General features: G+C 38.9%; 2 protein-coding genes across 6 annotated transcripts; one reads left to right on the top strand and one right to left on the bottom strand.

The window, feature by feature from the left end:
• The first annotated feature begins 31 nt into the window (after window positions 1–31).
• LOC121737697 (nascent polypeptide-associated complex subunit alpha, muscle-specific form-like) lies at window positions 32–16,410 on the top strand. 5 transcript variants are annotated; one of them, XM_042129375.1, is made up of 15 exons: window positions 32–199; window positions 1,915–2,084; window positions 2,613–2,778; window positions 3,406–3,537; window positions 4,122–4,187; window positions 4,730–4,817; window positions 5,900–6,012; window positions 8,165–8,361; window positions 9,068–12,021; window positions 12,767–13,358; window positions 13,389–14,045; window positions 14,432–14,513; window positions 14,860–14,904; window positions 15,416–15,475; window positions 15,785–16,410. In XM_042129375.1, exons 2-14 carry the CDS (start codon window positions 1,917–1,919, stop codon window positions 15,448–15,450), a joined length of 5,295 nt encoding a protein of 1,764 aa, XP_041985309.1. In that variant the 5' UTR covers window positions 32–199; window positions 1,915–1,916; the 3' UTR covers window positions 15,451–15,475; window positions 15,785–16,410. The 5 variants fall into 5 exon arrangements, with proteins under 5 accessions (XP_041985309.1, XP_041985307.1, XP_041985306.1 ...); XM_042129373.1 differs by having other exon boundaries at window positions 12,767–14,045; window positions 14,863–14,904; XM_042129372.1 differs by having other exon boundaries at window positions 12,767–14,045.
• Window positions 16,411–23,118: 6,708 nt separating this feature from the next.
• Window positions 23,119–26,418, bottom strand: LOC121737726 (myosin regulatory light chain 2). Its single transcript, XM_042129412.1, has 3 exons — window positions 26,285–26,418; window positions 24,251–24,400; window positions 23,119–23,662 (listed from the first exon to the last, which is right to left on the bottom strand). Exons 1-3 carry the CDS (start codon window positions 26,285–26,287, stop codon window positions 23,243–23,245), a joined length of 573 nt encoding a protein of 190 aa, XP_041985346.1. The 5' UTR covers window positions 26,288–26,418; the 3' UTR covers window positions 23,119–23,242.
• Window positions 26,419–27,993: the final 1,575 nt, after the last annotated feature.

The following is a 27,993-nucleotide window of genomic DNA, read 5'->3' as shown; positions in this document are numbered from 1 at the left end:
TTGGCAACACTGCCTCGCGCCCACGGCCCAGGTGACGCCATTTTTCAATTTGTAGTTGTGGTGTGTGGCAATCCATGATAATTTTGCCTTTAGAAAGACATTTTCGTGTATTGAATTGTGTGAATCAATAAATAAATAAGGATTTGCAAGAAGTGTATTATGAAATTTAGTTTACACGCCGCAGAATCTCCCTGACTAAGTAAGTTTCTTCACTCAAAATGCGACGCATCTTTGGCGTCCATATAGCCGCCAACACATATTTTTATGGTAATCGTGACAGATATTAGAAATATCGAGTCACATTGCTGAATCAAATAAACAGGATTCGCTAACTTATTTATTTTGAACTGCTAAACCATAATATTTTGGTTTTTTTTTACAAAAAGGCGGGAAGGTGGGACTCATTTTGAGCTGTCAATTCAAAATCAAACCAATTTTCGAAAATTACAATAATTTGTGCTCCTATTTTCTTTTCATAGTGAACTAACAATACCGTACTGTTTTTATTCATTCGCCAAGAGATCTGTGGTAATATTATAATGTTTTTAATCGGTGTTATTTTGTTTTTGCCCGTCGATCGTGGAAAAATTAGACACAATAGAATTTCTATTGTGTCTCGGTCACCGGTGACCGTATAGGGCTTGATGAATATAAAATAATGTCGGTCAAAGGTGGATGGTGGCTTTTATTAAATGGGATAATAATTATAACTATGCTTACTATTTCAAACACACCTACGTTCAATAAACCTAAAATACTTAACATTGTCAGATGGGGTTATTTTGTTAGGTACCCCTGAAGATAAAATTCTCGGAAGTTTTCTGCTTATTTTCTAATGTAAGTTTGTCAGTACTAGTATATTTAATATTAGCAAATAAGAAAATGAATAGAGAAATTCTTGTCTCTTGCTTGCGTAATGCTAAGTACTCACATACGGTTTTGCTCGATAGTTTTACTCCAAATCAAGCAATAACCACCGTGTCAACCGCAAAACTGACAGCTCGAAGGCTCGCTTCGAGCCGGCTCGATGGAGTTAAATATGTCAAATATGTCATTTTCCTCGATTCGGAGTAAAACTATTGAGCAAAACCGTATGTGAGTACTTAGCATATGAGAGACAAGATGAATTTAAAAAATATTGTTTTTTTTCTCAGTAGACCGTCGCTAATCTAGCCCCTGGCTAGTCTGGCGCCCCTTGTAATCCGACATGTCTATCACTGGTGCATTATACAAAATTGAAAACAAAGCGTTCAAAAATAAAAGCTTTGTTTTCAAAACTAAGCTGGGTGCTATAAGTTAAAGAATACCTAGCTTTAGAAAAATGATTTGTAGTTCAAACAAAACCTTATCATTTTGATTTGTAAATGTGTAAAATCTAGTCAGTGCTCTATAATTAGACAAATTCTGTAATCTGACACGGCCAATGGTCATGCAAAACATTTGTCAGATTAGGGGGTCTACACTGACCTACATTATACAAGTACGCTGGACTTATGATACCATCCTGATTTTTGTGCCAATTTGAAGCGGAATCCGCGCCCCCATTGAGGCGGAAGAGAACTAAATCCGACGTAAAAATGACGTTTGAAAGTTGCCATATTGGCACTGACAGCAGTAGTGAGAGTACTTGGAAATAATACAAGTGATAACAACTGTTGTTATTCGTTGTGGTAACATCAGATTTTTTTTTAATTTACAATTTATGTGCACACAAAAAAAGTTAAAAACCAGTTTAAAACTAAAAATATGTTTTGTACAAAGTTTTAAATTAAAAATATGTTTATTTAGTTCTCTTCCACCGCATTGCTGGGGCTGATTCCGCTTCAAATAGGCAGAAAAACAGCAGTCTACTGTAATAAAAAGATTGATAAGGAATATAGCAACACCCCATCTGACTGTATGTAAATATTTTAGAAATGTCGGGTGGTCGGCTGGTGGTGTTGGATCGTCAGGGTCGGGATGTGAAGTATTACCCGCTGAAGGAGGGGCTGGCTACCCTCGGCAGTGATCCCATCTGCGACATTCGGTTCATGCTTCCTACAGTCAGCGCCCATCATGCTACTATCTCTGTTCACACTAACCAGGTATTTGCTTAATGTGCTAATTAATCATCAATGAATTTATATCTTGGGCCAGCTGACTCTGAGATAGCATTTAGAATTAAAAAAAAAAACACATTTTTCAATAAAATATGCAATCATACAAAACACATTCTTGCAAGAGAGATACAATATTTTGTAGTGTGGTGTAAATTGTAACTCTTACGATGGAATATAATAAGTCTAGCTTGTTTAGATATTTGTTTGTTTCTTGTTAATTTGTTACCCTAAAAATGCTTTGTTGGGTGTCTTTTATGGCTTTAAACTAAAAAGCAATGATTTATGCATTGTATATATTATGTGCTTTTCTTCATCCATCATCATTTGGTTATTCTATAACAGCAAATGGGTATACAGTTTGTTCAGATAAATGTAAATGATTTTACTAGTCTAATAGTCTCAACTTTCATAAAAGAAAACTGTAAATTCACAATTTTTCACTAATAATTGCAATAAGGAGGTTATTGCAATTATTATAGGTGCAAAATTGTTATTACATTAATTATCTTTCAGTGTGTAGTGCATGCAGTGGGCACAGATCCGACACTGGTCAATGGAACGGTAGTCAGCGTGGCTGCTCTTCGTCACGGTGATGAAATATCAGTTGGCGGACGTCGACTTCGTTGGGAGTACAATGATCCATCACAGAAACGAGTGACACCAGTGGTTACTATGCCTGGTAAACTCTCTATTTCTATTTACCTAATGATGCCAGCCATTCAGATTGTGTAGAAAAATAATAATTGCGCGGAAACTGTCCATTTTGCTGTAATGAAAATATTATGTGTCAGATACAGAGATAACGAAAAATGAAATGAATATATGTATATACAAGATGTTAGTGTAAGCACCGTTATCCTTGAAACCATCAAATGAGCCCATTAAAATGAACAACTTTTTCTATCAGAACAATGCTGGGAACTCAAAAAAATCCGTCTTCATACCCATACAAATTGCCGATTGCATTTTTTTTTGAGTTCCCAGCAATGTTCTCATAGAAAAAGTTGTTCATTTTGACAGGCTCATTTGATGGTTTCAATTATAACGGTGTTTACACTAACACACTGTATATGGCGGCGTGAACGCCCTGTTTGGCCGCTATACCGCGTGATTACAAGCAAATGTATGTAACGATTTATCTAAATGGCGGCGCGGTCGCGCTGTTATTTTTATATAATTGCTTGTGATGTCGTGGTATAGCCACCAAACGCGTGTTCAGGCGGGCGCAAAGAATATGAAAGCAGCTTATATACTTTTGCTCTGTCTATGGGCGGGCGCATATAAATCGAGCCTTATGTGTTGACAGCGTTGGCGCGTCGTTCGACAGGCAAGCGGAACGCCCGTCGGCGTGTCACTACGGGCTCGGGAAAACCGGCACTCGTGCCGCCGCTGCGGGCCTCCATGCCGGCGCGGGATTGGCGCAGTGGTGACGCCTCATGTGAGTACATATACCAAGTTTTTTTTATAAAATAAGGGGGCAAACTAGTGAGATGAGGCGCCAGTACCTATACCGAGTTTTTTTTTAAATAAAATAAGGGGGCAAACGAGCAAATGGAGGGAAAGGAACTACCGTCGCCCATGGACACTCGCTACATTCCCGTAAAGTCCCGCAAGTCTGCAACTCTGTTGCGATAAAATTCGTTTATCACACGGAAACCGTACATTTTTCCGGGATAAAAATTATCGTAGGTATGTATATCCTTTCCCGGTACTCAGTATCTCCATACCAAATTTCATCAAAATTGGTTCATGCGGCTTGGACGTGAATAGGTAATTTCGTTATGGATCCGAGACAGATTGTCCCTCGGGCACCCCTGAGATTATAATATATTCGTGGTTGGATACCGCTGTCGATCCTGGCGACACAGCTTTTCCAGCGTGTGGTGACTGGTGGGCCATTTGCCCTGTTCCAAAAACGAGGTAACAGACAGACAGACACCTTTCTCATTTATAATATTGGTATGGATTATTTGATTCCTTATTCTCAAATCCACTTGATTTATTTTTAATTTAAATCTGCAGCATCCAGCAGTGGCAAGCAGGTGGCAATTGTTCAGCCATGGGGAAAGGATACAAATAATCAGAATGGTAAGTTATTTAAAATGTAGTCTATACTCTATGTCACAAACTCACGACCAAGCCTCAAGAGGCTAGTCACAGAATTTCATACAAATTCTGTAGATGTGTGACTTGACCCAATGTATGGGCCACAGTAATAGATAGACAGCATGACTGGTGACTGGTGAGACATGTTCAATACTCGAGGACTCGATATTTGGCTATTATAATAGTTGAAAAAAAATTAAAAAAAAAAAATATTAATTGATCACTGAGTAAATGTAGCTTAAAGTTAAATAATTATTTACCCAACGCATTGACACCGCACGCGGGAGGGGTGGCGCGCGGCGCGGGGCGCACGCCGCCGCGGCGGCTAATTTACTAAGTGTCCATGATTCATTTATTTAATGGGAAATTTGGTCAAAAAGTAAGTACCTAATTTTATTACATCATTGTAATGATAATCGAGTACCGAGTACTACTCCTTAAGTATTGATCATGTCTCACCAGTCATGCTGGATATTTCACAAAAGTTTTTATTTAATTAGCTTTATTTAACATACTTTTTTTAGATTCAATAAACAAGTCTGCGACCAAAGGAAAACGAACAAGGTCTCTACGGCTTGATGATTCTGCAGACTTGGAAGAGCAACCTAAAAGGTGAGAACTCAATAGCAATTTTGCCTTTGGTATAAATAGCATGACTGTTGAAGTACAATGGTCTTCTGCATTTCTTCACTCGCTAAAAGTTGAGATAGTAAATACTAATGGTTCATATCGCGATGCGTAGATGTATTTCAAAATTTGTATGGATTTGACAGATTTGTAAGACGCCTCACGCAATTGAAGCTTGTCAAATCCATACAAATTTAGAAATGCATCTACGCGTTTAATGCGGTGTGCCGCAACGCGACGCGCGCGTAGGTGCATGTTAATCACAATTAACCCCACTCTAAAGTTGAGTATTGACCATTTATAAATGCTTCCTACACGGTAACAGGCTTGATGACTATTTTTTTTTCTTATTGGTAATTAAACGGCCCTTAAAAAATAGAAACATCGCTGAAAGAATGACTCTGATAGCTTAAAAATTCACCAAGATATGACAATTCAAACATCTCATAAAATAGACCTGCCCGAAACGCTCCATACAAAGTGCTACGAAAGACTGACGTCACTCTTTCGTAGTTTGTACGCATCGGGAGAGAACTTTGTTCGATAGGTATATTAAATATTGCGTTTATGAAAATGGTTTTATAACAAAAGTTGCTTTTAATTGCATAAGTTATCGAATGTTATACAAATATTAAGATATATAATTGAATAAAAAATCGACTTGATTATCCAACTTTGAAGGTGCATAACAAAAAAAATACAAATGCTATAGAGCTGAAATTTTAGGAACACTTATGTTTTACCGTGATTTCTTTATTTTATTAACAAAATTCGCTAATCTTTGACCTTGTCATCATCCCTATTCAGCATGACATGCATCTTCGTGACAGTATTAATTGTTGCATGACATGCCGATCGCGAAACGATCATGCGTGCATGTAATGCACATACTATTGCAGGACGAAAATTTAAAGAATTGTCAATTAATGTACAGCACATAGTTTGCATGTCATTCACATCAATCAATACAATAAACGATCATGCATTCATGACAGCACTTAACGCATGTAAATTGTAATGCTGAATTATCGTCTATTTTGTTCTTTAGAAATGTTTGTTTCAATCAGGCGCTGGGCTTCTCTCGGCGGCGGCGACTCGGCGACGAAGGCGTCACTGTGGTGCGAGTCGCGACGCGCCCCGCGACGCACTCCACTCAAGATACACGATCCACCAGGCGTCGGTGAGTTATATTGATCTATCGACATATTGTGGACAGGGTGTAACAAAACTAAATGATAATAAAGGGGTAGGGTCCCCCTATATGGAGTTCGCTGTGAAAGTATTAGTGCTGAAAGATATTTTTTGTGATTTGTATGGGCAAGCGCCCCAGCGTCACGAGTTTCCCCCTTACAAAAGTGAAAAAAATTTGCTCTTTCAGCGGTGCTCCTTTAACAGTGAACTCTATACACGGGACTCATGTCTCATACACACCCTATAGTATTATCACTAAACTAATTAATAATTCGTTTATTGACACCCTGTATACAAATTATTCACACCCTCAGACTTGTAAAAAGCCACTAAGAGCGATAATAATCAGCTCTCAGGTTTTCAGAATTATCGACTTGGAGTCCAAAGGGGTATGAAGATTTTTGTATGGAGCCTGGTCGACCTGTCCGATAAATGTGTTTTTTCGCGTTCACGAATATTTTTTTCAAAAATAGATAGCTAACATCAATACAAACAAAAATAATCGTGGACAAAACCGCGTAAGATGTCACATTTCGAAGATTTGAACTGCCAAAGTTGCAATATCTTAAATTGTTAAAACTTTGGCAGCTCATATCTTCGAAATGTGATACTTTACGCGGTTTTGTCTAAAATTATTTTTTGTTTGTATTGATGTTAGCTATCCATTTATGAAAAAATATTCGTTAACGCGAAAAAACACATTTAGCGGACAGTAGGTCGTTTAAAATCTTCATATTATCCCTTTACGACGTTGGACTTTCGACGTTCGACGTTCGTAACTCTATGAAGTTGGACTTTATTGACATAATGCTATCAATAAGGAAAAGGCTTGAACAACTAAAATGAGACAATTTTTGAAAAAAAAAACCGCATATTGATGGAGATTGATAGACTGTTAGTTCAACTGACCAACCAACTGATTGACCGTCTGATTGACCGTCTGATCCGATGCGACTAGTCGACCAATTGATCAATCGTTATTTAATACCTCGATCGTGGGAATCGCAGACACAATATATTTTCAATTGTTATGTGGCAGCCGGGTGTCGCTTGGTGATTGACGGGTTAAAACTTTCAGGTGTATACAGCCGAATTTTTAATGACGTTTGTTAAAAAGAACTCGAGTAAGAACACAAGGTTAAAAACCTTTGTGTGATATATTTTTTGTCGACATTTAGATAACTATGCAAAATGCAACTGATATGACTTCAGTCTGCAATTGTTACAGTTCATGGTCATACATATAAAAAAACAATAGTTTAAATTAACAATTATATTTCGGTTTGCCTAGATGTCTTACATTAATATTTTTGAATTATAATGTGTTTTATATCTCGTTGCGTAATACAGTGTTGAGTAATCTACTTATTGAGATCTTTACACGAGAATCATAACTTTATTTAATGTGCTGCAGTAAACATTTTATGTAACAACAAAACGATCATTTACGTGTCAGTTTGAGAAGTAAATGTGGTTTGTGCAGTGCGAATTAAATATCATTAGCGATTGAAGTTTTAAAGAGATTTGCTTCGTAATATTTTTATAGTAACACCAAATAATTTAGAACTCTGTTACCAGTGACAACTGCGGTTTCTGTGGTTTATTATTTCAGTGTTAAATATACAGGGTGCAATTAAACCTTCCCGCCAAATTTATTCCAGGGCTTAGGTGTCATTAGGAGTGTCCATTTAACAAAAAAAAAAATTGCGCGTTATTTTTTTTTAATTACATATTTTATCCCATTTAAAATCGTTGTAGAATGGTCACTCGCAGCGCGGGGGGATGAGCGGGGGTGACGCGGGGGGAGGCGCGCACGCGTGGGCATGTCACGTGCGGGCGACGCGTCGTGTCCATTAATTGTAGTGTTTATTAGGATAACTTTCAGAAGCTATTTCTCAACATTTTAGTACTGAGTGACTATAAAAGAAAAAATATGTGTATTTTTATTTTTAACAAGGATCAATATATCAAAATTTGGCAGGAAGGTTTAATTGCACCCTGTATAAGAAATACAAATTTCATAAAGCTAAGAAAGTGATCAGTGATAATAATTATTAATATAAAAATCTACTATTAAATCGAGTTTGCGATGTTGTACTCACTGTTTCTCCGTCTTAAACGCGCCATCTCCTGGTCTATAGATCACACGAAACAGGCCGCGCTGATGTTGATGACGGGACACACGCCGAAGCCGAAAGAGACACCTCGGGCCACGCTGAAGCCGAAAGTAACGCCTCGTCCCACGCCCCGCCGCAAACGCGTGAGTGGGACGAAACGCCGGCCTAGGCCGAGTCAACCCACCCCGCGACCGCACAGAGCCAGAGAAGGACCACATTCCGTAAGTGAACCTTACATTATGAGCCTTACTTTATAATAATAAATACATACAGCCAAACATAGACTCCTCCTTTTTTGAAAGCCAGGGTAAATTTTTACTTAACTGATTGTACTTAACTGTTTGATGACACTATAGAATTTTTCGTTCTTGTCTAATAAGTTTGGAAAGATTGTTTAATGTGTATTTTTCTATTACGAAGATCAGAATCAGATAATAAAATTTGATTAAAATTAACCTGTTGCAATAGTAATATTAAGAGGGCGACTAACCCCAAAAATCTAACATTGTCTCTCTTCACACTCACGCCCGTCTTTCATATGCCAGGTGAAAAAGAACGACGCGGATTCATCGCCAAATTAGTTTTTTTTCAATAACTCGCAACATTTTAAAAATCCGCTAGGTCGATCTCTCAATGATAGAATTTTATACAATGTGTTAAAATATTAAGTTACTTCAATGCACGGTTATGGCAATAAATGAAAAATTCGTGAAAATAGATGCATCTTTGTGATTTTTTTCTATCGAGAAAATTTTAAGATATCGTGTTTTTGCTCAGATCGAATTCTCGGAAATATAATGTAGTATCTAATTATAGAAAATGAAACAATTCGGGGCTTATTTTCTAGTATAAAAATGAATTATAAAATCGACACTTTAGGGTTAGTCGCCTCCTTAAGTACGTGTTATTAATTATTTGTATTTGCAGATATCGCTATTGGAAATCGGTCCGGTGTCGCGGCGCAGCGAAGGCTCGTCGCGAACGGAACGAAGCAACTTCCTCACTTCCCCCATTTTGGGGAGTCCTAAAAAGTCAGCCATGAAGGATCCAACAGCCAGAAAGTCTACGCGGAAGACGGAGTCCATCAAATTCGATCTGAGCAATCTCGACGGCCACGAACGATCGTCCGACCTCATAATGTTCGATGACACTGAAAAAGATGATAGCGTGTCCCAAGACGATTTGACCTTGCACTACTCAGAATCGTCAGTCACCATGTCGCCCTCGCCGAAAAAGAATTCGCGCTCGAGTAAAATACTAGAGAAGAGCCTACGATCCTCAAATAGTATAAACACTTTGTCTCCAAGGCATATTTCGTCGGAGCGGAGTACTTTGGAAGCGACTGCACTGGAAAAGACCTCGTCAACTCTCGGTCGATCGCCGAAAAAGTCGCTCCGCGGAAGCATCATCCTAAAGAAAGCACTAGAAAATTCCCGGGCAGCGTACAAAGCGTCGAGAAGTAGAGTTTCAGACCAGAGTTACGCAACTGCTGGGTCTCCGAGAGCTAGCATCAGGCAGACGGAGACATACTCCGTAGTGGATCTCGTGTCCCTAGATTCTGATAGCTCGAGATCCGTGTACGGATCTACAGCCACTTTTGAATCTCCACAATCAATTACATCGCAGTCAATCCGAAAAACACGCTCTGGCAAACTGTCATTGCTAGCTTCGAGTACGCCGTATCATGGACAAGCGAAGGGCAGTCCAAGGGACGTGGAAAGTGACAAAGAAACTTCAAGAAACAAGACCAGGGGCCGCAGTTCGGTTTCGGACGCTTCGAGCACGGGAAAGAAATCGTCGCTGTCTATAGTTTCCGTCCGGAGCGAGCCAAACCAAACAAACATAAGCGACAAATCGAAGAAGACCACCAGAAGGTCCGCTTCCCTGACGACACCCGAAAATTCTTATTGGAGTTTGTCTCTGAATACTACTAAAGCGACTCGTGCGTCTAAAAGCCGGTCTCGTATTAATGACAGTGATTTACTGTTGCTCGATGACGAAGATGACGCGTCGCCACGGTCGTCGCGCCGCCGCTCGGGCCATACGCCCCGAAAGAATATTTCCATCGTGACAGAATCTCCCTCCTCCGATGGAGCCAAAGATGGCTGTGTCACACCCGAAAACGAGCACAGTCCCAAAGACCCGGGAACGCCGGTGCTAAATATACAGAATCTTTTAGATCAATCTCTCGATCGGAGCACACGCGTACGCAATTCTCGAAAGCGTAAAACTATCGGTCACATAAGATCAGTCAAACGACCGAACGTAGCGAGAGCGAAGTCTTTCACTCAAACTAGGTCTAAGAAGATGGACAGCTCCAATGATGAGGATGGTATTGTTACACCAACAAGTGATGTAAAGCTGGTGCCCGAAGCTGTGAAGAATAAACACTCCACTGCCAAGAAACCTCAATCAAAACGCTCCTTGATTGACACGTTAGACGAGTCAGATGTTGTAAAGCAATTATTCAGTAGCCCAGTGAAAAGAAATCTATCGCGAAGCATGAGCGATTTTACTTGGCGGGACGATGAGAAACCAGTGACCAGACATACTATAGCCCTGACTGGCAGGTCTCTAAACACGTCAGGACTGTCCGTTCTAGATGATTCTGCTCATATTGCGCCGGAGGTGTTTGTGAGTCCATTAGGTACTCCAAACGTCAGTCCCAATCTCTCTGGCGTGAAGCGTTTGTTCACAAGAGGAACTAGAAACGATTTGAGCGATGTCCGAGGGGTGAAGGCGCTGTTGAAAACGCCCCGAGCGCGGAGGTCGATCGGCAATGACCTCACTAGAGTGTCCGGTGTTAAGAAAACCTTCGCCCGATCACCCAAAAATCGCCTTAGCGATGTCAGAGTAAAGGAGCTATTCGTGCCGTCGCCGAAAAACGACTTACGCCGCGTCTCCGGAGTAAAATCTCTTTTCCAATCGGTCGAAACGAGACAAATGGCGTCGCCCAACTTACAAAATATCCGCGGTCTTTTCAAGCGCACTCCTCGCAACGAGCTAGTCAACGTCTCCGGGGTGAGGGCCCTAAAGAGAAGGTCGCCAAGGAACGACTTGGCAGACGTTGAAGGAATCGATCAGCTTTTCGAGGAACCCGCCTCGGGCGACGTGAGCGGCGTAGAACTACTACAAGAGCAGGAAGATGCCGATTCTACGTTCGATCGGCTGCTCGGCAAACCGAAACTGAAGTCGTACGGCAAGTCGAAGAGCATGACGACATTCAGCAACGCGAAACAGAAGCGTGCCGCGAAATCACTGCACGATTCCATTGACGCGATAACCACCAACGTCGAGGAGTGGCTTCAAGGCCAGCTACAGAAGAGCGCGAGTAAAAAAAATTCTGGAAACGCCTCGCGCGAGTTGCAGAAGCTATCTACCGCTACAGTGGAAGGGGTTGCGCCCGTTTTAACATCGCGATCTCGATCCAGCACTTTCGCTAAGGACCAGAGCACCTTGCCTATCAAGAAGCGATCCATAGCGTCCTTGAGCCAAAACAGCAAAGCAGAATTGACGCGTAGCAGGGCATCTCTAGGTCGAAGCAAGGCGGAGATATCTGTGAGTCGTAGAAGCAACGAACCGTCGACGCGCAAGAGTCAAGGAAACCCTTCAAAACGTACAAGTAAAGGAGAATCTTCTTTGAGTCGTAGCAAAGCTGAGAAATCGAGGAATAGTAAGGCGGAGGCGTCGTTGAACAAGAGTAAAAAACAGAGTAACGAAACGAGCCAAAGTAAACCCGTAGAAACTGCGACTTTACGATTGCCGATCAAGAAACGCGTAGTCGTACATTCTACGCCTGTGAAGGGTGTAAATGCAACGCTGAATACAACAGCACTCGCCCGTATGTCGCCCATCGCTGCTATAGATCCACCTTCTAAAACGTGAGTATTTTTAATACGATTTTATTAACTTTACATTTCAATACAAGTCAAATTTTAAATAGGCATCTTAAAAAATGGAAAGCAATAATTATAAAGTCATGTCATTTCATGACAGGCTACTTGACCTACTTTTTTTCTTCATGCTAATCGCTTCTTCATCTCGTTATTGAACATTTTAGTGTGCTATATGTACGAGTCTAGAAGTGCCCAAAAATTATAAAAGAATTAAATAAGAAATTAGAAAACATTTGTAATGTTGAAAACTTTTGGAGAAAAGTTTTGGCCATTTCATTTCCCGTCTACAATAAATGGAGATAATATGTAAAACTGATGTTTTATTTGAATTATTCAAGAAAATATATTTTACTAATCTTTCTAGGCTTATTCTTATTATTTATGTACAAAAAAACTTACATATAACGAGCGCAATAAATAAAAGATAAAAAAATTACATGTTGATGACGTCACATCCAAATCGGAAGTACCGCAAAAGCGTTTTCGTCAGTACAAATCATATTTTCATAAAATCATATTTTCAAATCGACTTTATTTATCAATCTTATGCTTTTATTTGATGATAAGGGTGAAATACGGTTTCCTAGGCCAAGTTCTACTAGAAATATGTATTTGTTCAATGAAATTGAATATAGGTCAAGTAGCCTATTCCCAATTCATTAAATTCATCAAATCATTGTTAAACTTTTTTCAGAAAGTTATTGAGGTAAATTTATTATTTTTTTTTCAGTTCTATGGCAACACTTAATGAGCCTAAAAAACCTGCTGGCAAAAGTAAGAGATCGCTGCAAAAACAATTGCCGGAAATTGTTGTGACCGCTCACTCACACAAAAACTCACCAAAGAAAGCGGAAGTTAAAAACAAAACTCCCACTCCGGTTCAACCACGCACAACACGAAGAAAAGCGGCAGAAACCAAATTACCCACTGTGATCAAAAGAAGGAAGTCTATTACTATCACCAAAAAACCACCTGTACTTAGTCCCAAACCAGTGACGCAGGTTTCAGAAAAACCGCCTTCTCCGAAACGAGGAAGAAGCACTCGTAATAAAGTGGAAGAAAAACCAAAAACACCAGTCAAAAGCAGGGCTAAAGCGAGAAGAGCCAGTGTTGTTGTGAGTAAACCGTCTCCCAAACTGAAACCGAAATCAGCTACACCGGCTAAACGAACCAATAGAACTAGGAGGACTAAAGTCATAGAAGAACCACCAAAAGAGACTCAAACGAGACAATCTCGCAAGACTAAAGCGACAGAAAACGTAAGCAACGCCAGCAAAAAAACGAAAATCGAGGTTGAAAAGTCTGTCGAAAAACAACCAGCAAAATCTAGGACGAGAAAAACTCAAATTGTTGAAGAAATACCCGAAGAAACGGAAGTTAAAACTGCAAGACGAGGACGAAAAACTCGAGAGATTAAAAATATAGAGGAACCTGCTAAAAGATCACGAAAAACTATCAACAGTAAAGTAGAAGACAAAAGCACTAGCAAAAACAGTCCCATCAAAAGTCCAGTAAAATCTGCACCTAAACGTAGCAGAAGAGGTCAAACGAATGTTACAAATGTAGAAGTTAGTAAAACACATGAGCAGCCAAAACCTAGAAGAGGCCGCAAGAATGAAACGACTACAGAAGTCGTGGAAGTCAAAAAAGGTCGTAAGACGCGAGCGAATGAAAGTGTAGTACAAACACTAGCAACAGAAGCTGCACCTAAAAGAGCCAGAACTGCAAAAGCTGAAGTAGTTGCCGAAGCGAAACCAGTCAGAGGCAGGAAAACTGCAGCTACCCAACCCAAAGAGGAATCGAAAGGCAGGAGAAGTAAGAAGATCACTATCGTAGAAGGAACTATCGAGATTCCGCAGAGAGGTCGTCGCACAAAAACGCAATCGACCTCAGAAGACAAAAATACGTCAAAAAAAGGTGGCAAGCAAAATGCTGAATCACCCGCGCCTAAAGGCAGAGCCACAAGAAATGCTGTGAAGGTGGAGCCTAGTACCGGAAGAAGCAAGAAGGTAATTTTTAACTCCATATCTTACATATTATGTAAATAGATAGAGGATACCCTCTAATGCTAAGTACTCCCATACGGTATTGCTCGATAGTTTTACTCCGAATGGAAGGAAATGACATATTTGACATTTTGCGGTCCACACGGTGGTAATTGCTTGATTTAGAGTAAAACTATCGAGCAAAACGGTATGTGAGTACTTAGCATTATAATAATATAAAGATTAACCCATCACATTTTATTCTCATTATTTTTTCTGTACAATTATAATCCCGTTTTAAAGTGTGCGTGAGGTTTTACATATTATAATATCTGTGTAGAGTGTTTGTATTTCATTAGCAAAGGGTAAAACTATCTTATGTCTTATTGAGCTATTTTTTTGGTTTACAGGCCACGAATGCGCCTGCAAACAAAACTGCACCTGCAAGTACGAGCAATCGCAAACGAAAGTCGAATGAACCCGTCGCCAAAGGTATTTTTTTTTTCTAACGACATAAGAATACATATCAGTCAAGCGTTATTCCGTCTGACAATGAAATGCACCTGGGCAGTTTGGACCATAAAGTTAATATACCTAGCGGAATAGAGAAACGAAAGGCCTGAGCAAGCGAGATGTCACTATTAGTAACACTGCATGGTAAAATAAGACGTGTGACACATGACAGCAGCACTCTTTTTTTTGACGTCCAGTCGGCGCGTGCCACATGTTGACAATTTAATCTCATTGATTGTTGCTCTATTCCACTAGGTATATTAACTTTATGGTTTAGACTTACTTGGTTAATATTATTTAACATATTGATGCAATGTTTTTTCAGTAGCTGAGACCGCCAAGCGACGCAAACTGCCAGCAAAGGAAGCAGGTATGTAGCAGTAGGACTGCGAGCTAAAAAAAATATTTGATTTTTCGTATATGTATTTTTTTTATTGTTTTTTTTTTTGCTAACAAACATTCACATAAATTGCCTTAGATAATAATATAATAATATTGTATGATACTTACTGTTGAAAACGGGATTTTTTTTCTATAAATGTATAAAATATGTGCTATAAAATACAACCGCAAACAATGAGGTTGGAAATCGTTTCATTTTCTTGAACTATATACATATTTCTTGTATATATATACAATATATACAAGAAATATGTACGATGGTAATGTCACCAAACACCTGGAAATTCGGACTAACGGGTGGTTAAACAATTATCAAAGTGTGAACAAGAAAAGTAGATGAATATCAAGTTCTATAATATAAGCATCGCTTTTTATGTATAGTTAAGTATTTTGTATGTTTTTACTAATATTTTTTCGTTAATTTTTAGTTCATTAAAAATTGTTTTTTTTTATTTCAATAATTATTATTGTGTTTACAGAGGAGCCAAGGAGTACTCGTAGCCGGCGAAGATAATGACAACGCTGCTAATAGAACTGGTGTAAGTAAAACTTATAGCATCACCATTATGATCCTTATTGTCTCTTAAAACAAGCTATTATGATCTGTACCTTTGATCCACCATTTTATTATAATTTTGACGGTTCAATCTTTGTATTAAACGATCTAAGAATTTGTGACGCAACATTGCGCGTAATATATATTACGCCCAATGTTGCGTCACACATTCTAAATCCTTTGAAAGACAGATAGACTTCCACTGTTATTATTATTGTAATAACTTCTATTATTGTAATAGAAGTGCTAAAATATATGTATAATAATAAAATACTATTGTTTTTTGTTACAGGCACATGTGCAGCACACTGCACAATAGTCTCAATGCGAGAAGAAAGTGAATATGTGGTGTGTGTAATATATTTTGGCATTAAAAAACTATAGAATAGAGATTATAGAAGAAAATTATGTGGAGGCATTGACTGCTTAACGATTATAACTAGAAAAATGGTGATTCATTTTGTGCTTTTATATTGTCATTTTTAATTTTATTTGTTTGGTGAATAGTATTAGATTCTGGAATTCATCATGACTATACTTTGTAGTTTTAACAGTTCTACAATATAATGGTACTAATTGAAATGTTCAATACTATTATTTTATAGTGATTATGGAGTATAATAGTGATTAGTGAGTCTATTATTTTTATTCCAGTTTAGATGTAAATTTTATTTTGGAGTGTTAGTTTTTAGTATTATTATTTTAAACTGTATTGGCATTGTAATGGGTAAACTTCACTGACCTCCATTATACAAGACGTATGTTGGACTTATGATACCTTTTGTAATGACAGCTATTTTTTGTGCCTATTTGAAGCGGAATCAGCGCCCCCAATGCTGGGGAAGAGAACTACATCTGACGTATATTGCAAATGGCCACTTAATCGTTATTGGTTGTCATCACTAGTATTAGTTCCAAGTACTCTGACTCAATTTCATTTTTACGTCAAATTTAGTTCTCTGATTCTTCAAATAAGCACAAAAAGCAGGTGAGTATCATAAGTCCAGCGTACTTGCATAATGGAGGTCAGTGGTAAACTTGCTATAGAAATGTTGTTATGCTTATTTTTTAAAAATGCTTGATAAATGTACAAGTACAGGCCAAATGTTAATTGTAATGTTAATATTTATTTTGTAAGCAAATGCAATTTTTCATTAATATTAGAAACGGCGTTCAAAAAGGAACTTTATTTGCTACAAAAGGAAAATACACTTATATAATATATTATGTATACTACATTGTAATAGTAGTGTATTGAAATCGTTTTGTGTTCATTCCCGATCTCAATTTTCTTATAACTATCATCAAAATCGGTACAACTCTTTAATTTGAAGAGATTTTAGGAGCAGGTCGAGCGGAGTCGCCCTAAATGAATCTCGTAGGCAGTTGAACGTATATTTCAACACATACACTATACGCTATTGGTCACAGTATACAATTATATATGTACGTAGTTAACAGCTGGTAGAGATATTTACACGGTAGCTACTACAGAGTTAAACCGCAATATTATCATAGAAAGCCTCATATTTTGCTCGGTTACTTCGTGCCAAGAGAGCGAAGGAAAAACCAGCTGTCACTAATGACAGGCTGTCTTCTTCTCCCTCGTTCTATGCTGTGCAACGCACGCCACAAGATAATAGACGCATTATAACATAAGTATTGTTTAAAATGCCGTACCTAAAAATTGCATTTGTATATAAGACAAATATTTATTTTAATGATATTGAAAGACAAATTATCTGTTATTAAGGTAAATTAATATTTAAGGTTTACGATACATATCCACCTTCCAGTTTATCATGTTGACTGTGCAGTCAAAAATGACAATAATTAATATATTATACGAGTTACAAAAGTACAACGTATTATAGTAGCCTCTGAAATAGGCATAAATTTTTAGAAAAATGTTTCTAATGTAATATGACAAAAAGGGCGAAAGCTTAGGATTAAAAATGTGGTCATAGAAATGTTTAGGTGCAATGTAAGTGGTGACTTGAAATTATCAATAAGATTGATATAAGAAAATATAGTGTTGAAAACTATCAACTGTAATACTGTTAATAGGTAGTGATAACTGACAACTAATGAATTATTATTTGTGTAAATTTTTAAACTGTCTCTAACAAAATATCATTTAGCACGAACATAATGTTTTGAAAAGAATTTAAGTGTTAAAATATGTGATAGGATAAATTATTATAGATGTTTTCAAGTCACTATTCAACTATTTGTATAGAAAATTCTAATGAGCGCATTTGTGTGGGAGCAAATTTTTTCTCGATAGAGTTACCGATCCATGACTTATTTTTCCACAGCTCTTAAAGAAGCTAAAAATACTATGTTATAGGCCAGTACATACACAGAGAGAATTTCGTTCATTTACCATCAATGTTTGCCTCTTACTTACTCGAAAATTATTGCTCTTTTCGAAAATTATCTCATTTCCCTGTGTGCAAGTCAGTCTAATAATATTGTATTACGCGTGAGAAAGAGAGAAGTAATTACAGGTGAATGAATGAATTTTTATGTATCCAGCGGCCGCACTGTAGTACCTATACTTAGGCCAGGCGCGCACTAGCGGCCAGGTCGCGGCGGCCATCGAAAGTATGGTGGCCGTCGCGACCTGCCCGCTGTGGTTTAGCCGTTAGTGCGCGCCCGGGCTTAGGCCCTGTATTACCACTTCCTGATAAGTGCCGGATAGGCTATCCACAACTTAACTTGAGAGATAGAGTATGGAGAATCTGTCAGATGAGTTGTGGATAGCCTATCCGGCACTTATCAGGAAGTGCTGAAACATGCCCTTAGTCCCAGTTTCATCACGCAATGTTAAATAAATAATGGCTTGTTAAATCACATAATGGCCTGTTAGAGCTATCGAGCGTTCCACCATGCCCTAATGTCATGTTAAATCACCTAACACGGTGTTAAATTTAATTCCTGCTATGGAGGTCCGTTAAATATTTAACAGGCTGTTATATGAGTCAAAATAACAACTTTCAAAGACAATAATATGCGATTTCAATAAAAGAATCTGTTTTGACTTTTGAGACTTTCCGCCATGTTTCCGCTACGTCCTTATTATTAATTATTTTCATAGTTATGAATAATTATGTATTTTCACTGCCAAAAATTCAGCCTTCGGATTTTTGCAATTGCAAATATACTAATTTGTATCAAAATTACCAAACCGAAATATGTAAATAAGAGTTTGTATTATGATTCATGTTTTTAGTTTTGACAGATAATAATTATTAACCTGGTAAATTAAGAAGAACTATTATAGCGTAACAAATGTTTGCGATCAGTGATATTTTAATTTGGTTGCATTATCTACTATTATACTACTATGGAAGAAAGTGACACATTGCAGCAAACATGTCGTATTAATCTTGTACATTGCAATTTTGTCGCGTTATAACAAGAAAGAACTAATTGATAGTTGTTCACTCGTTGTTCACTTAACATTGCATTTACTAATCCGCTGTTAAATTTTTACTGTGGTACATAAGTATTTTAACAGTCTGTTTAATTTTCCAAGGTTCGTTAAGTAATGCCTTGTTAGGATTTAACAAACAGAGGTTGGTGAAATTGGGTCTTAGTCTAGTTATAGAGTCTCAAAATTATTAAAATGTTTGTCTCAAAATATTATGTTTTGTAATGTCCGTCCCGATTTTCAAATTCTCGACTTTTTTCAGGTAACTCTAGCTTGATAAGAAACCTATGCTATTAAATAATGTTGAATTCTTAAAATAAATATTTGATTTTGTAATTTGTTTTGTATTTCTTGATAAATCCCCAAACAACGGTACTATTATTTAACCCTCAGTGGTATTATATTTTAGTTTGTAGGTGTTGAAAGTAAAAGTAGATAGGAGTCGCGCTAGTTAATTATGCCATACTTGAGACACGATTCCGGCAACATAATATTCTGTCGGAAAATCTCTCAGGGCGTTCGCTGCGTTGAGCGTGTGCCCGTCGCGGGCGCCCGGGATGACATTCAGAAACAAGCACGCCTCGCTGGTGGCCGCGCCGGACGAAAGCTTAACGCAGCGAACGCCCTAAAATATCACGATCATGAATGCGTAAAAAAGCATATCCGCCCTGAGCCCGTCACCTACGTCGGTTCTGCACACACTGGATAGCTGTGCAATCATGTTGGTAGGCATAGCTGGGCACCGTTAATCAAATATTTAACTTCGTTAATCGGTTAAAAAAAGGTTAGCTTCGTTAAACGTTAAAGCGTTACATTTCGGACGAATTAAGGCAAGTTAACGTTAATCGTTAATCCGTTAATATGTGTAATATGGCCTTGTTGTAACTTATATCACACGTCGAAAAAGAAGAGTGCAGTATAATTTAGTTAGGTAACTAAATTATACTGCACTCTTCTTTATCAACATGCAAATGATTTATAATAACAATAAACAAGTCTCTCTCTATAAGCGCCGGCGCTGAGTAACTAAATTATAAAACGAAACAAATCTCTTCTCACTCGCATGCGCCTGAAAATGTATATCAGCTAGTATTGTTTTTGTTTCGTCTGAACCTGTTTTCGCGCCGCGGTACATATGCGGTACATAGTAGGCATTGGATTAATGATTAACGGACGTTAACCAGTCCGTTAATATTTTAAAAGTTAACTTAAAAGTTAATCCGTTAATCAAAATGTTAACTTCGTTAATTAACGATTAACGGATTAACGAGTTAATGCCCAGCTATGTTGGTAGGCCTCATGTAGACGTTATAAAAGTTTTAAAAATCGATTCAGATATAAAATATTTTTCATGTTCATGGTCATGTATCATGGCTGAACATGGACAGTTGCTATTGTAAAGGCTTTATAATTGCGGCTCGAATATTTGAATCTTCGAGAAAAAAACGTCATTCATCTCAGTTCAGTCTTCAGTCGTCATCATAGGTTTTTTTACGAAATTTAAATCACCATTGTTTTAACTCGCAAGCTCCTCAGCCTAGAAAGTGCCCTTGTGTACTGTGCATTTGGGCACTTTTTTTTTTTTTTTTATGAAATAAGGGGGCAAACGAGCAAACGGGTCACCTGATGGAAAGCAACTTCCGTCGCCCATGGACACTTACAGCATCAGAAGAGCTGCAAGTGCGTTGCCGGCCTTTAAGAGGGAATAGGGTAATAGGGGAGGGTAGGGAAGGGAAGGGAATAGGGGAGGGTAGGGAAGGGAAGGGAAAAGGGGAGAGTAGAGAAGGGAATAGGATAGGGGATTGGGCCTCCGGTAAACTCACTCACTCAGCGAAACACAGTGCAAGCGCTGTTTCACGCCGGTTTTCTGTGAGAACGTGGTATTTCTCCGGTCGAGCCGGCCCATTCGTGCCGAAGCATGGCTCTCCCACGTTTGAATATAAAAAGTTACTCCCGCGTAACGGGCCTGGTTTTCAATGAAACCGGCCACCGTCACCGAAACCGCTAACCGAAATTATTTACTGCCACTAAAGCGGCACTCCGTAATGATGATGATTGTGATGATGATGGATATGAAATTGCGTTTCTTGGGAATCTCCCTACTCATCCCTGTGGATGCACCGGGTGCAGGCATGCGCTATGAACAGCGTCCATATCGATTGTGCATCTGGGATTTGCGTCGTTTATTTATTGCTAGATGTAAATTTCGTTTGCTGAGATACTATGGGCCTGTAACCTGTTTCACCACTTCCTGATTAGATGCCGGATAGGCTATCCACAACTTATTTGACAGATTCTCTATACTTTATCTGTCAAGTTAAGTTGTGGATAGACTATCCGGCACTTATCAGGAAGTGGTGAACTTGTGGTGAAAGAGGCCCTATGTCTTTTTATTCAAAGCATCTACACACCATCCTAATTGGTAACATTTATTCCCGTAGTGCTTTGTTTTCTCTTTTTTGACTTTCGGTCATTGCAACTTTGTGCTCTCTCCCGCTTTTTTTGGGGAGGGAAAACTGTATACTACCTACTCCTATCTACTTCTGATTAATTTCGTTGTGGGTCCAAACACAGCTTTAGCGTGTCCCTCGGGCTCCCTGTGATCATATCAAAGGGTTTTCGTGGTTGGATACCGCTGTCGATCCTGGCGACACAAGAGATACAGTGGAGGGAATGTGTGGTGGGCCAAAGCCCGTCTTTTATTGGTTCATCGCCGATGAACCAATAAAAGACGGGCTTTGGCCCTTTAGCGTCTTCACGCTTAAACTTCAAGACGCTTTTGTAATTTAAGACTAATAAGGTTGTAGACCGCGACTTTGTGATATATCATCTTCAACCTTTTGCCGTCCACTGCTGAACGTAGGCCTCCCCCAATCCTGCATCACCATTTGTGATATAAAGTTGGATAATAATGATAGGTGTTGCCCACCGGCCACCGCTATCCGAATCGAATATCTAGCTGGCATTTGCGGAAATCCCACTGTATGACATATTTCTACAGACTCTTATCACTAGGCGAATCATATTAGGTATGCCACAGGAAGTTATAGGAGCGCGGCGGCGACCACCTGTTGCCTAAATTGTTTGAACTGTCTTGTCGAACCGTGAAGAATTGGGACTCTGTTATTTAGGTGTTGCTTGTATCTATTCGCTTACCAAAACGATGATATATAAATGTATATCCTATACATTTTACATTATATCACATAGATTTCAAATACTACTCCTCTGAGTATGTGTAAAAATAGAGATACTATTTCTATGTTGCAAGCTGACACCATTTTAATACGGATGTTCAGTAGCTTTTAAGATGAAGCAAAAAAAGACCTAGCAGAGCCAATTCAAATTTTTACTGTAGCCATTGCGTCATGCAATCTATTAAGAGCTCACCTGACTCTAAAAATCAAACATCGTCCTTCTCTCTTCACACTCACGCCCGTCTTTCATATGCCAGATGAAAAAGGACGGCGCGGAATCATCGCCGAGTTAGTTTTACTTGAATAAAAGACGAACTATAATGATTATGAAAAAAGTGTTTTGAGTAAATTTAGGTTTTATCAATACCTTTTTAGATATTAAAAAATATTAAAGAAAAGACAGCAAACTTCGAAGATCCAAGCAAAAATGTGTCTAAAACAAGGTTTTTTGTAAAAAAGAAACTATCGAGCATTTTTTGAGTAATCGTGTTTTCGTCTTGAGCATTTAATCTTTATGAACTGAAGTTACTTGTGTCAAAAAATCAGTTTTCTAGACCTTACAGATTTTGAGATCTAGGTTAAAGTATGTAGTCAAGTTAGGGTCATATGGGCTCTTAATGCTCGTTGAAGTGCTTGAAATGCGCACTAAAGATTACCTAATGGCTGGTTAAGCTTTGATCATAATAGCCATTGAACTGTATTTTCAGTAGATACATGTAGATACAGTAGAGTTTTTAATGTATCAATGTATCAATATAGACAGTTACATACTTAAATCCATAAGGGGTTTGGTTAGTGTAGTTTGTTTGGGTTATGTCTCTCAGTTCAGTCGTCAAAGGATTGGTGTGTGAATGAGAAAGGCGGTGTGTTTATGTAATCTTACATAATCAGACTTGGTATAAATAGTTTATTGGTTAAACAACAAGAATACATAGTATTCTTCCATCTCATAATCCGTCGTTTGGCGACGCAAACGTAAAGAGACAATGTAATTATATAGATCTATATTTCATTACGAATAAATTAAAAAAATGGAAACGATAAAATTACATAGAAATATATTGTCAGTCCGCTGTTGGGCGCGAACCGTGGCCGGGGTGGTCTGTACAGTCGGAGTTTACGCGGCCTCGCCGCCCTCCTCGTCCTCAGCGCTGGCGGTGAGCATGGAGATGAGCTTGGTGGTGTCGATGTAGCCTTTGTCGTCTATGTCCATCTGGTCGTACGCCTCGTCGACCTCGTCGGCGGAGAACTTGTCGCCCCAGGTCATGAGCGCGTGCCTCAGCCGCTCGGAGTCGATCTTGCCGTCGTTGTCGAAGGTCTTGAAGGCGGCGATGACGACGTCGTCCTCGTCGGAGCCGCCGGACATGCGGTTGGCGAAGAGGGTGAGGAGCTGCGTGAAGTTGATGGGGCCGGACGCCTCGCCGACCATCTCGTCGAGCTCCTTCTCAGAGGCCAGCCTGCCGAGCGAGTCGAAGGTCGCGCGGAGGTCGTTCTTGCCGATGATGCCGTCCTTGTCGTGGTCCATTAGCTGGAAGGCCTGGGACAAACAAAATGGTGGTTTAACATTTGCTCTTTAGGCTTCTTATAGAGGATCGGTATCTGCCAAAGCCGTCAACGTCGACGAGTGGCGACGGCTACAGTTGTATCTGCCGTTGGCAAGTGCCGTTCGTCTGTTAGAAGCCCTAGCCTAGCTCATGTGTCTACAGATAATATCAATTAACCGACACAAAAGTTTACTACAGTTGGGTCTTTTTATAAATTATTAATCTTTTCGGAAAACTTGTTGTCCCTTCCAATCCAACTTTTACTGGAGTCAATGCTGTTTTACTTCTGGGTGCGGTCGAGATTAATACGCGAGCGGTAGAACGCTGCGGAAAAGGCGACGCTAGTAGGGCCGGATTTTATATTTTTATGAGTATAGGCCACTTTCATTTTACCGCCCCTATGTACAAACTCTGCCGCCGTCTTAGGACGTTGCCGCCCCTCCTAGGACGCCACAGGACGCTGCCGCACATAGGCCAAGCTATGCTGCCTATAGATATACCCAGAGCTGGCTAGTCTGCCTAAATAGCGTTGCCTCGTTCGAAACTAAAACTAGTCCGATCTAGATGCGGATTCCACTGACCTCTTTGAACTCAGCGACCTGCTTCTGTGTGAACATGGAGAACACATTTGAGCCGGTGCGCTTGGCCTTGCGGCTGCCGCGGGACGCGCGCTCCTCCTCTGCGGGTGCGTCTTCCTTCTTCTTCTTCTTTACCTTCTTTTCCTTATCCGCCTGCGAAGAAAATGGAAATTAGTGACGAAGGAATTGAACAGGCTCTGGCATAACATTATGCGTTCTCTCTACGTTGGCCCTATATCAGTGTCGTAAATAGCCTTTTTTGCGCCCTGTGCGAGCTTCTATATAACTGCACTTTTGTTTTTTAACCGACTTCCAAAAACGAGGAGGTTATATGTTCGGCTGTAGATATTTTTTTACTACATTGGGAAACATCTCTGGGGCCGGGGGCGCAGCGGGAACTTATCGGGAGCGATTCGAAAAATAAGGATCTCTCTGGTCTGGTCATTCTTGCGCACCCCAGAGTCTACGCCCTGTGCCTGGGCACCGCCCTATTTATGGCACTGCCCTATACAAGCGATTATGAACGTGAAGAGAGGCACTATATTTGTCCACGATTGTACACGATCAAAGCCGATACTCGATTCCGCATATTGTTACAAATAGCTTCGCAATCCTATCTAGGTTAGGCTATCTCATGGCCTAAGAAAAATATGGCCTATGGCCTTTACACAGCTAGTATCATATCACAAAGGTTCTAAATGTGCACGGTGTGGTGCCTATGGTTTCAGGATTTTCAGGTCTAAGCAAGACTTATTTGTGAACAAAATGAAAACACTAAAATTGTAATTTGTTAGATCCGCGGATTTTGGTGAATTATTGGACTTGATTTTACTTTATGTGATGTTACTTTGATGTTATTTGAAATTTTCTAATTTCTTCTTTTTACCATTTTATTTTATTTTGTAGTGTTTTCAATTTGCCTTCAGGATTTTCATCTAATTAGATATTATTTAAGAACTGCGCAATTTCTTTCAATAAGTTGAACTTATTCCAATATTCTTTTGCTTCTCGAAAATTATTTACTTATTTCTTGTCAGAAAATCCGTGGAATTAAAATTGGCTTCGATATTGAAATCGTATTAATTCTATTTGCGATTCAGCTCGTTCCCTTTTCAGAGCCGCGCGGATACAAGTTATATTTAGCCCGTCTTCCATTACATTTCGTTTCGTTGCGCAAACTGTTATAAATAGAAATCGGTTTCCAATTTCATGTTAATATTGAATATTTTAATTTATTGTATTCTTTTATTTGTTATGTTTATTGGAAACCATATTTCTCCTTGATCTCGAAAACTGTTAAGTGTTAATTTATCTTTCGATGCTTTAAGTTTCAACTTAACATTTATCTTCTACTATTTAGTTTTTTCCTTCTAGCTACCTACATATTTGTTTTTTGCGTAACTATATATTTTATTAGATTTATTTAAGACCGGTAATTATATAACCATCTGTATATTAGCTGCAAAAGTAACAGATTAACAAAGCCTAATTTACGTAACCCGAAACACTGATTCTTAGGACCAAGAATACTCATGGTAAATAATTACTGCATAAGGCCGAGGCCTTTCATTATTTAATTTAACATTGTCATCTTCTTTGGGTCATTTTTAATTTTATCTACATATTCAATGTATTATTTTAATTAGAAGTTCATCGACATTTTCAAAATCTATTCATCTGTTAATTAATTACATCTTCAATTTAAATATCGTGGACTGTACCGTTTTTCTTTTTATTGGATTTTCTCGCGAACTATTTTACGTTTAATTTTCACTTTCATAATCAATTTCGTTTAAATCATTATCGAATTTTACCGCGACTTTAGGAAATATAATTTATTGTTGTAGAGTTTTCTCGCGAACTAGTTTACGTTTCAATTCACTTTCATTATCTAATTCATCATTCATTACCGAAGTTAACGCGGCTTTAAGAAATAGGCCTACATTTCACGGCTTTGTCGAGACTCGAGTCACATTGTACTATTTTACTACTCCTCTCACTTCCACTATCACTGTCACTTCACAGCACTGCACTCACCATTGTGTGTTCTGTTGGTTCGACGGAAGAGAGACTGTACCGTTCGGCAGTCCCACCCTGACTCTGAGTCTCGGCGCTTGCAGAAACATCCTAGCCTCCCATCCCCACTACTCCCGTTGGCTCCCTGCGCGTGATTCCATATATAGCTCGCCAAATAATAGCATCAGCCGCCTCACAACGCGCCCGTACGCTAGGATACTCGGTGGCGTTTTTATAAATACTCCCAGGTGGTTGCCAAATCGATTTCCGATGCGTCAAAGACCCCGTTGGCTGTTGGCCGGTTAAACGTTGATGAAACGCACGCTTTTCTAAGACACACAGAACTTGACTAGGCTTAGAAAGCTCTATGGAAGCAGGAGCTAAGTTGATTTCTGCCTGTTGTACCAATATGAGCTCTGGTGTAACGAACACAATGAATTATTTCTCTCAGATGATGAATGAAATCACAGTCTAAATTTTATTCTCTATCATTAACTGCCATGTTTTTCGGGGAGTCCTCGTCCTTCTAGCTTATTCTACAGGATTAAATTCTAAAATCAACACACTACCAAAAATCATAGGACCTATGATTGCTCATGATCGACGTCGATTGTGTTTGCTCTAGTTTTGCGATCATAGTAGGAACGTAAATCTTATCATTGCCATGATCGCCCTCGATTGTGCGATAAACAGCTTCCCAATCATCATTTTCCATCAGTCAGCATATTCAACGTAGTGCAACGCCTAAGTTTATTGGAAATTAATAAGCGATAATTTCCTTGATATTATCCTCGCGCGGAGTGACGGGCCGACCCAGTTAACGGTCTGGGCGGCTGGCGGGATATTTCCGTCCCGTGACTCACGACGGCCGAATAACTCCATTGTAATCCACACCCTCGCATGTGGTAATGGAAAGTATTAAAAGAAGTCATCTGAAATGCTGAAGATAATGTCATGTTTTTAGAAATTCTATGTTAATTATTACTTGAAAAGAAAAGTATAGATAAGTCAACAAACACGTTTGATGTGTATTATAGAAGTTTGGTATAACTTTCTTTTTTAGTTGATAGGTGAAAAGAAGTAAATAATCTTGTTTCTACCACTTCTCATTGAAGTACCCTATCATTGAGGTTTGGTCGTAGCGCTGCCGATCCTGACTATAGTCAGTAGTATACGTCTCTAGAAATATTTTCCTTTGCCTTATTCACTTCTTATTTCTCTTTCTTATCATATTTACAATGTACATTGTAACATGTATTATTTTCATAATTTCAGCAGAAACAGCATACATTTTACTAAATTATGCCAACGAAAAGACTAAACATAGAGCACCTTTGAGGTGGTCGTTTTGCTTTGATTAATACTCCTTAGTCCTTCCTTTCAGGATGTCATACATACATATTATAAAACAAAGTCGCTTTTTTCCCTCATGTCCCTTTGTTCCCTTTAATCTTTAAAACTACGCAACGGATTTAGATGATTCTTTCAGTGTTAGATAGCCCATTTATCGAGGAAGGCTATATTTTATCACGCTAAGACTAAAAGGAGCGAAGAAATAGGGGAAAATGTGGAAAAAACGGAAAATTATTTGAAAGGGCTAACTTGAACGCGCTAAACTCAGGTACTGAGTTTAAAAAAATTATTTCAGTGTTAGATAGCCCATTTATTGAGGAAGGATATTTTATCACTCTAAGACTAATAGGAGAATGTGGAAAAACGGGGGAAATTAT

Source organism: Aricia agestis, chromosome 21 (genome assembly GCF_905147365.1).
Source record: "Aricia agestis chromosome 21, ilAriAges1.1, whole genome shotgun sequence".
Classification (NCBI taxonomy): Eukaryota; Metazoa; Arthropoda; class Insecta; order Lepidoptera; family Lycaenidae; genus Aricia; species Aricia agestis.
The sequence above is the reverse complement of the archived record's forward strand: the minus strand, read 5'-3'. Positions and strand labels throughout refer to the sequence as shown.

Coding starts and splice junctions, on each gene's coding strand:
- LOC121737697 (XM_042129372.1), top strand. CDS start 1,917: ATGTCGGGTGGTCGGCTGGTGGTGTTGGATCGTCAGGGTCGGGATGTG. Junction 14,046..14,431: donor GTACCGGAAGAAGCAAGAAG/GTAATTTTTAAC, acceptor TTTGGTTTACAG/GCCACGAATGCGCCTGCAAA. Junction 14,514..14,859: donor GAATGAACCCGTCGCCAAAG/GTATTTTTTTTT, acceptor ATGTTTTTTCAG/TAGCTGAGACCGCCAAGCGA.
- LOC121737726 (XM_042129412.1), bottom strand. Junction 23,663..24,250: donor AGGTCGCTGAGTTCAAAGAG/GTCAGTGGAATC, acceptor TGTTTGTCCCAG/GCCTTCCAGCTAATGGACCA.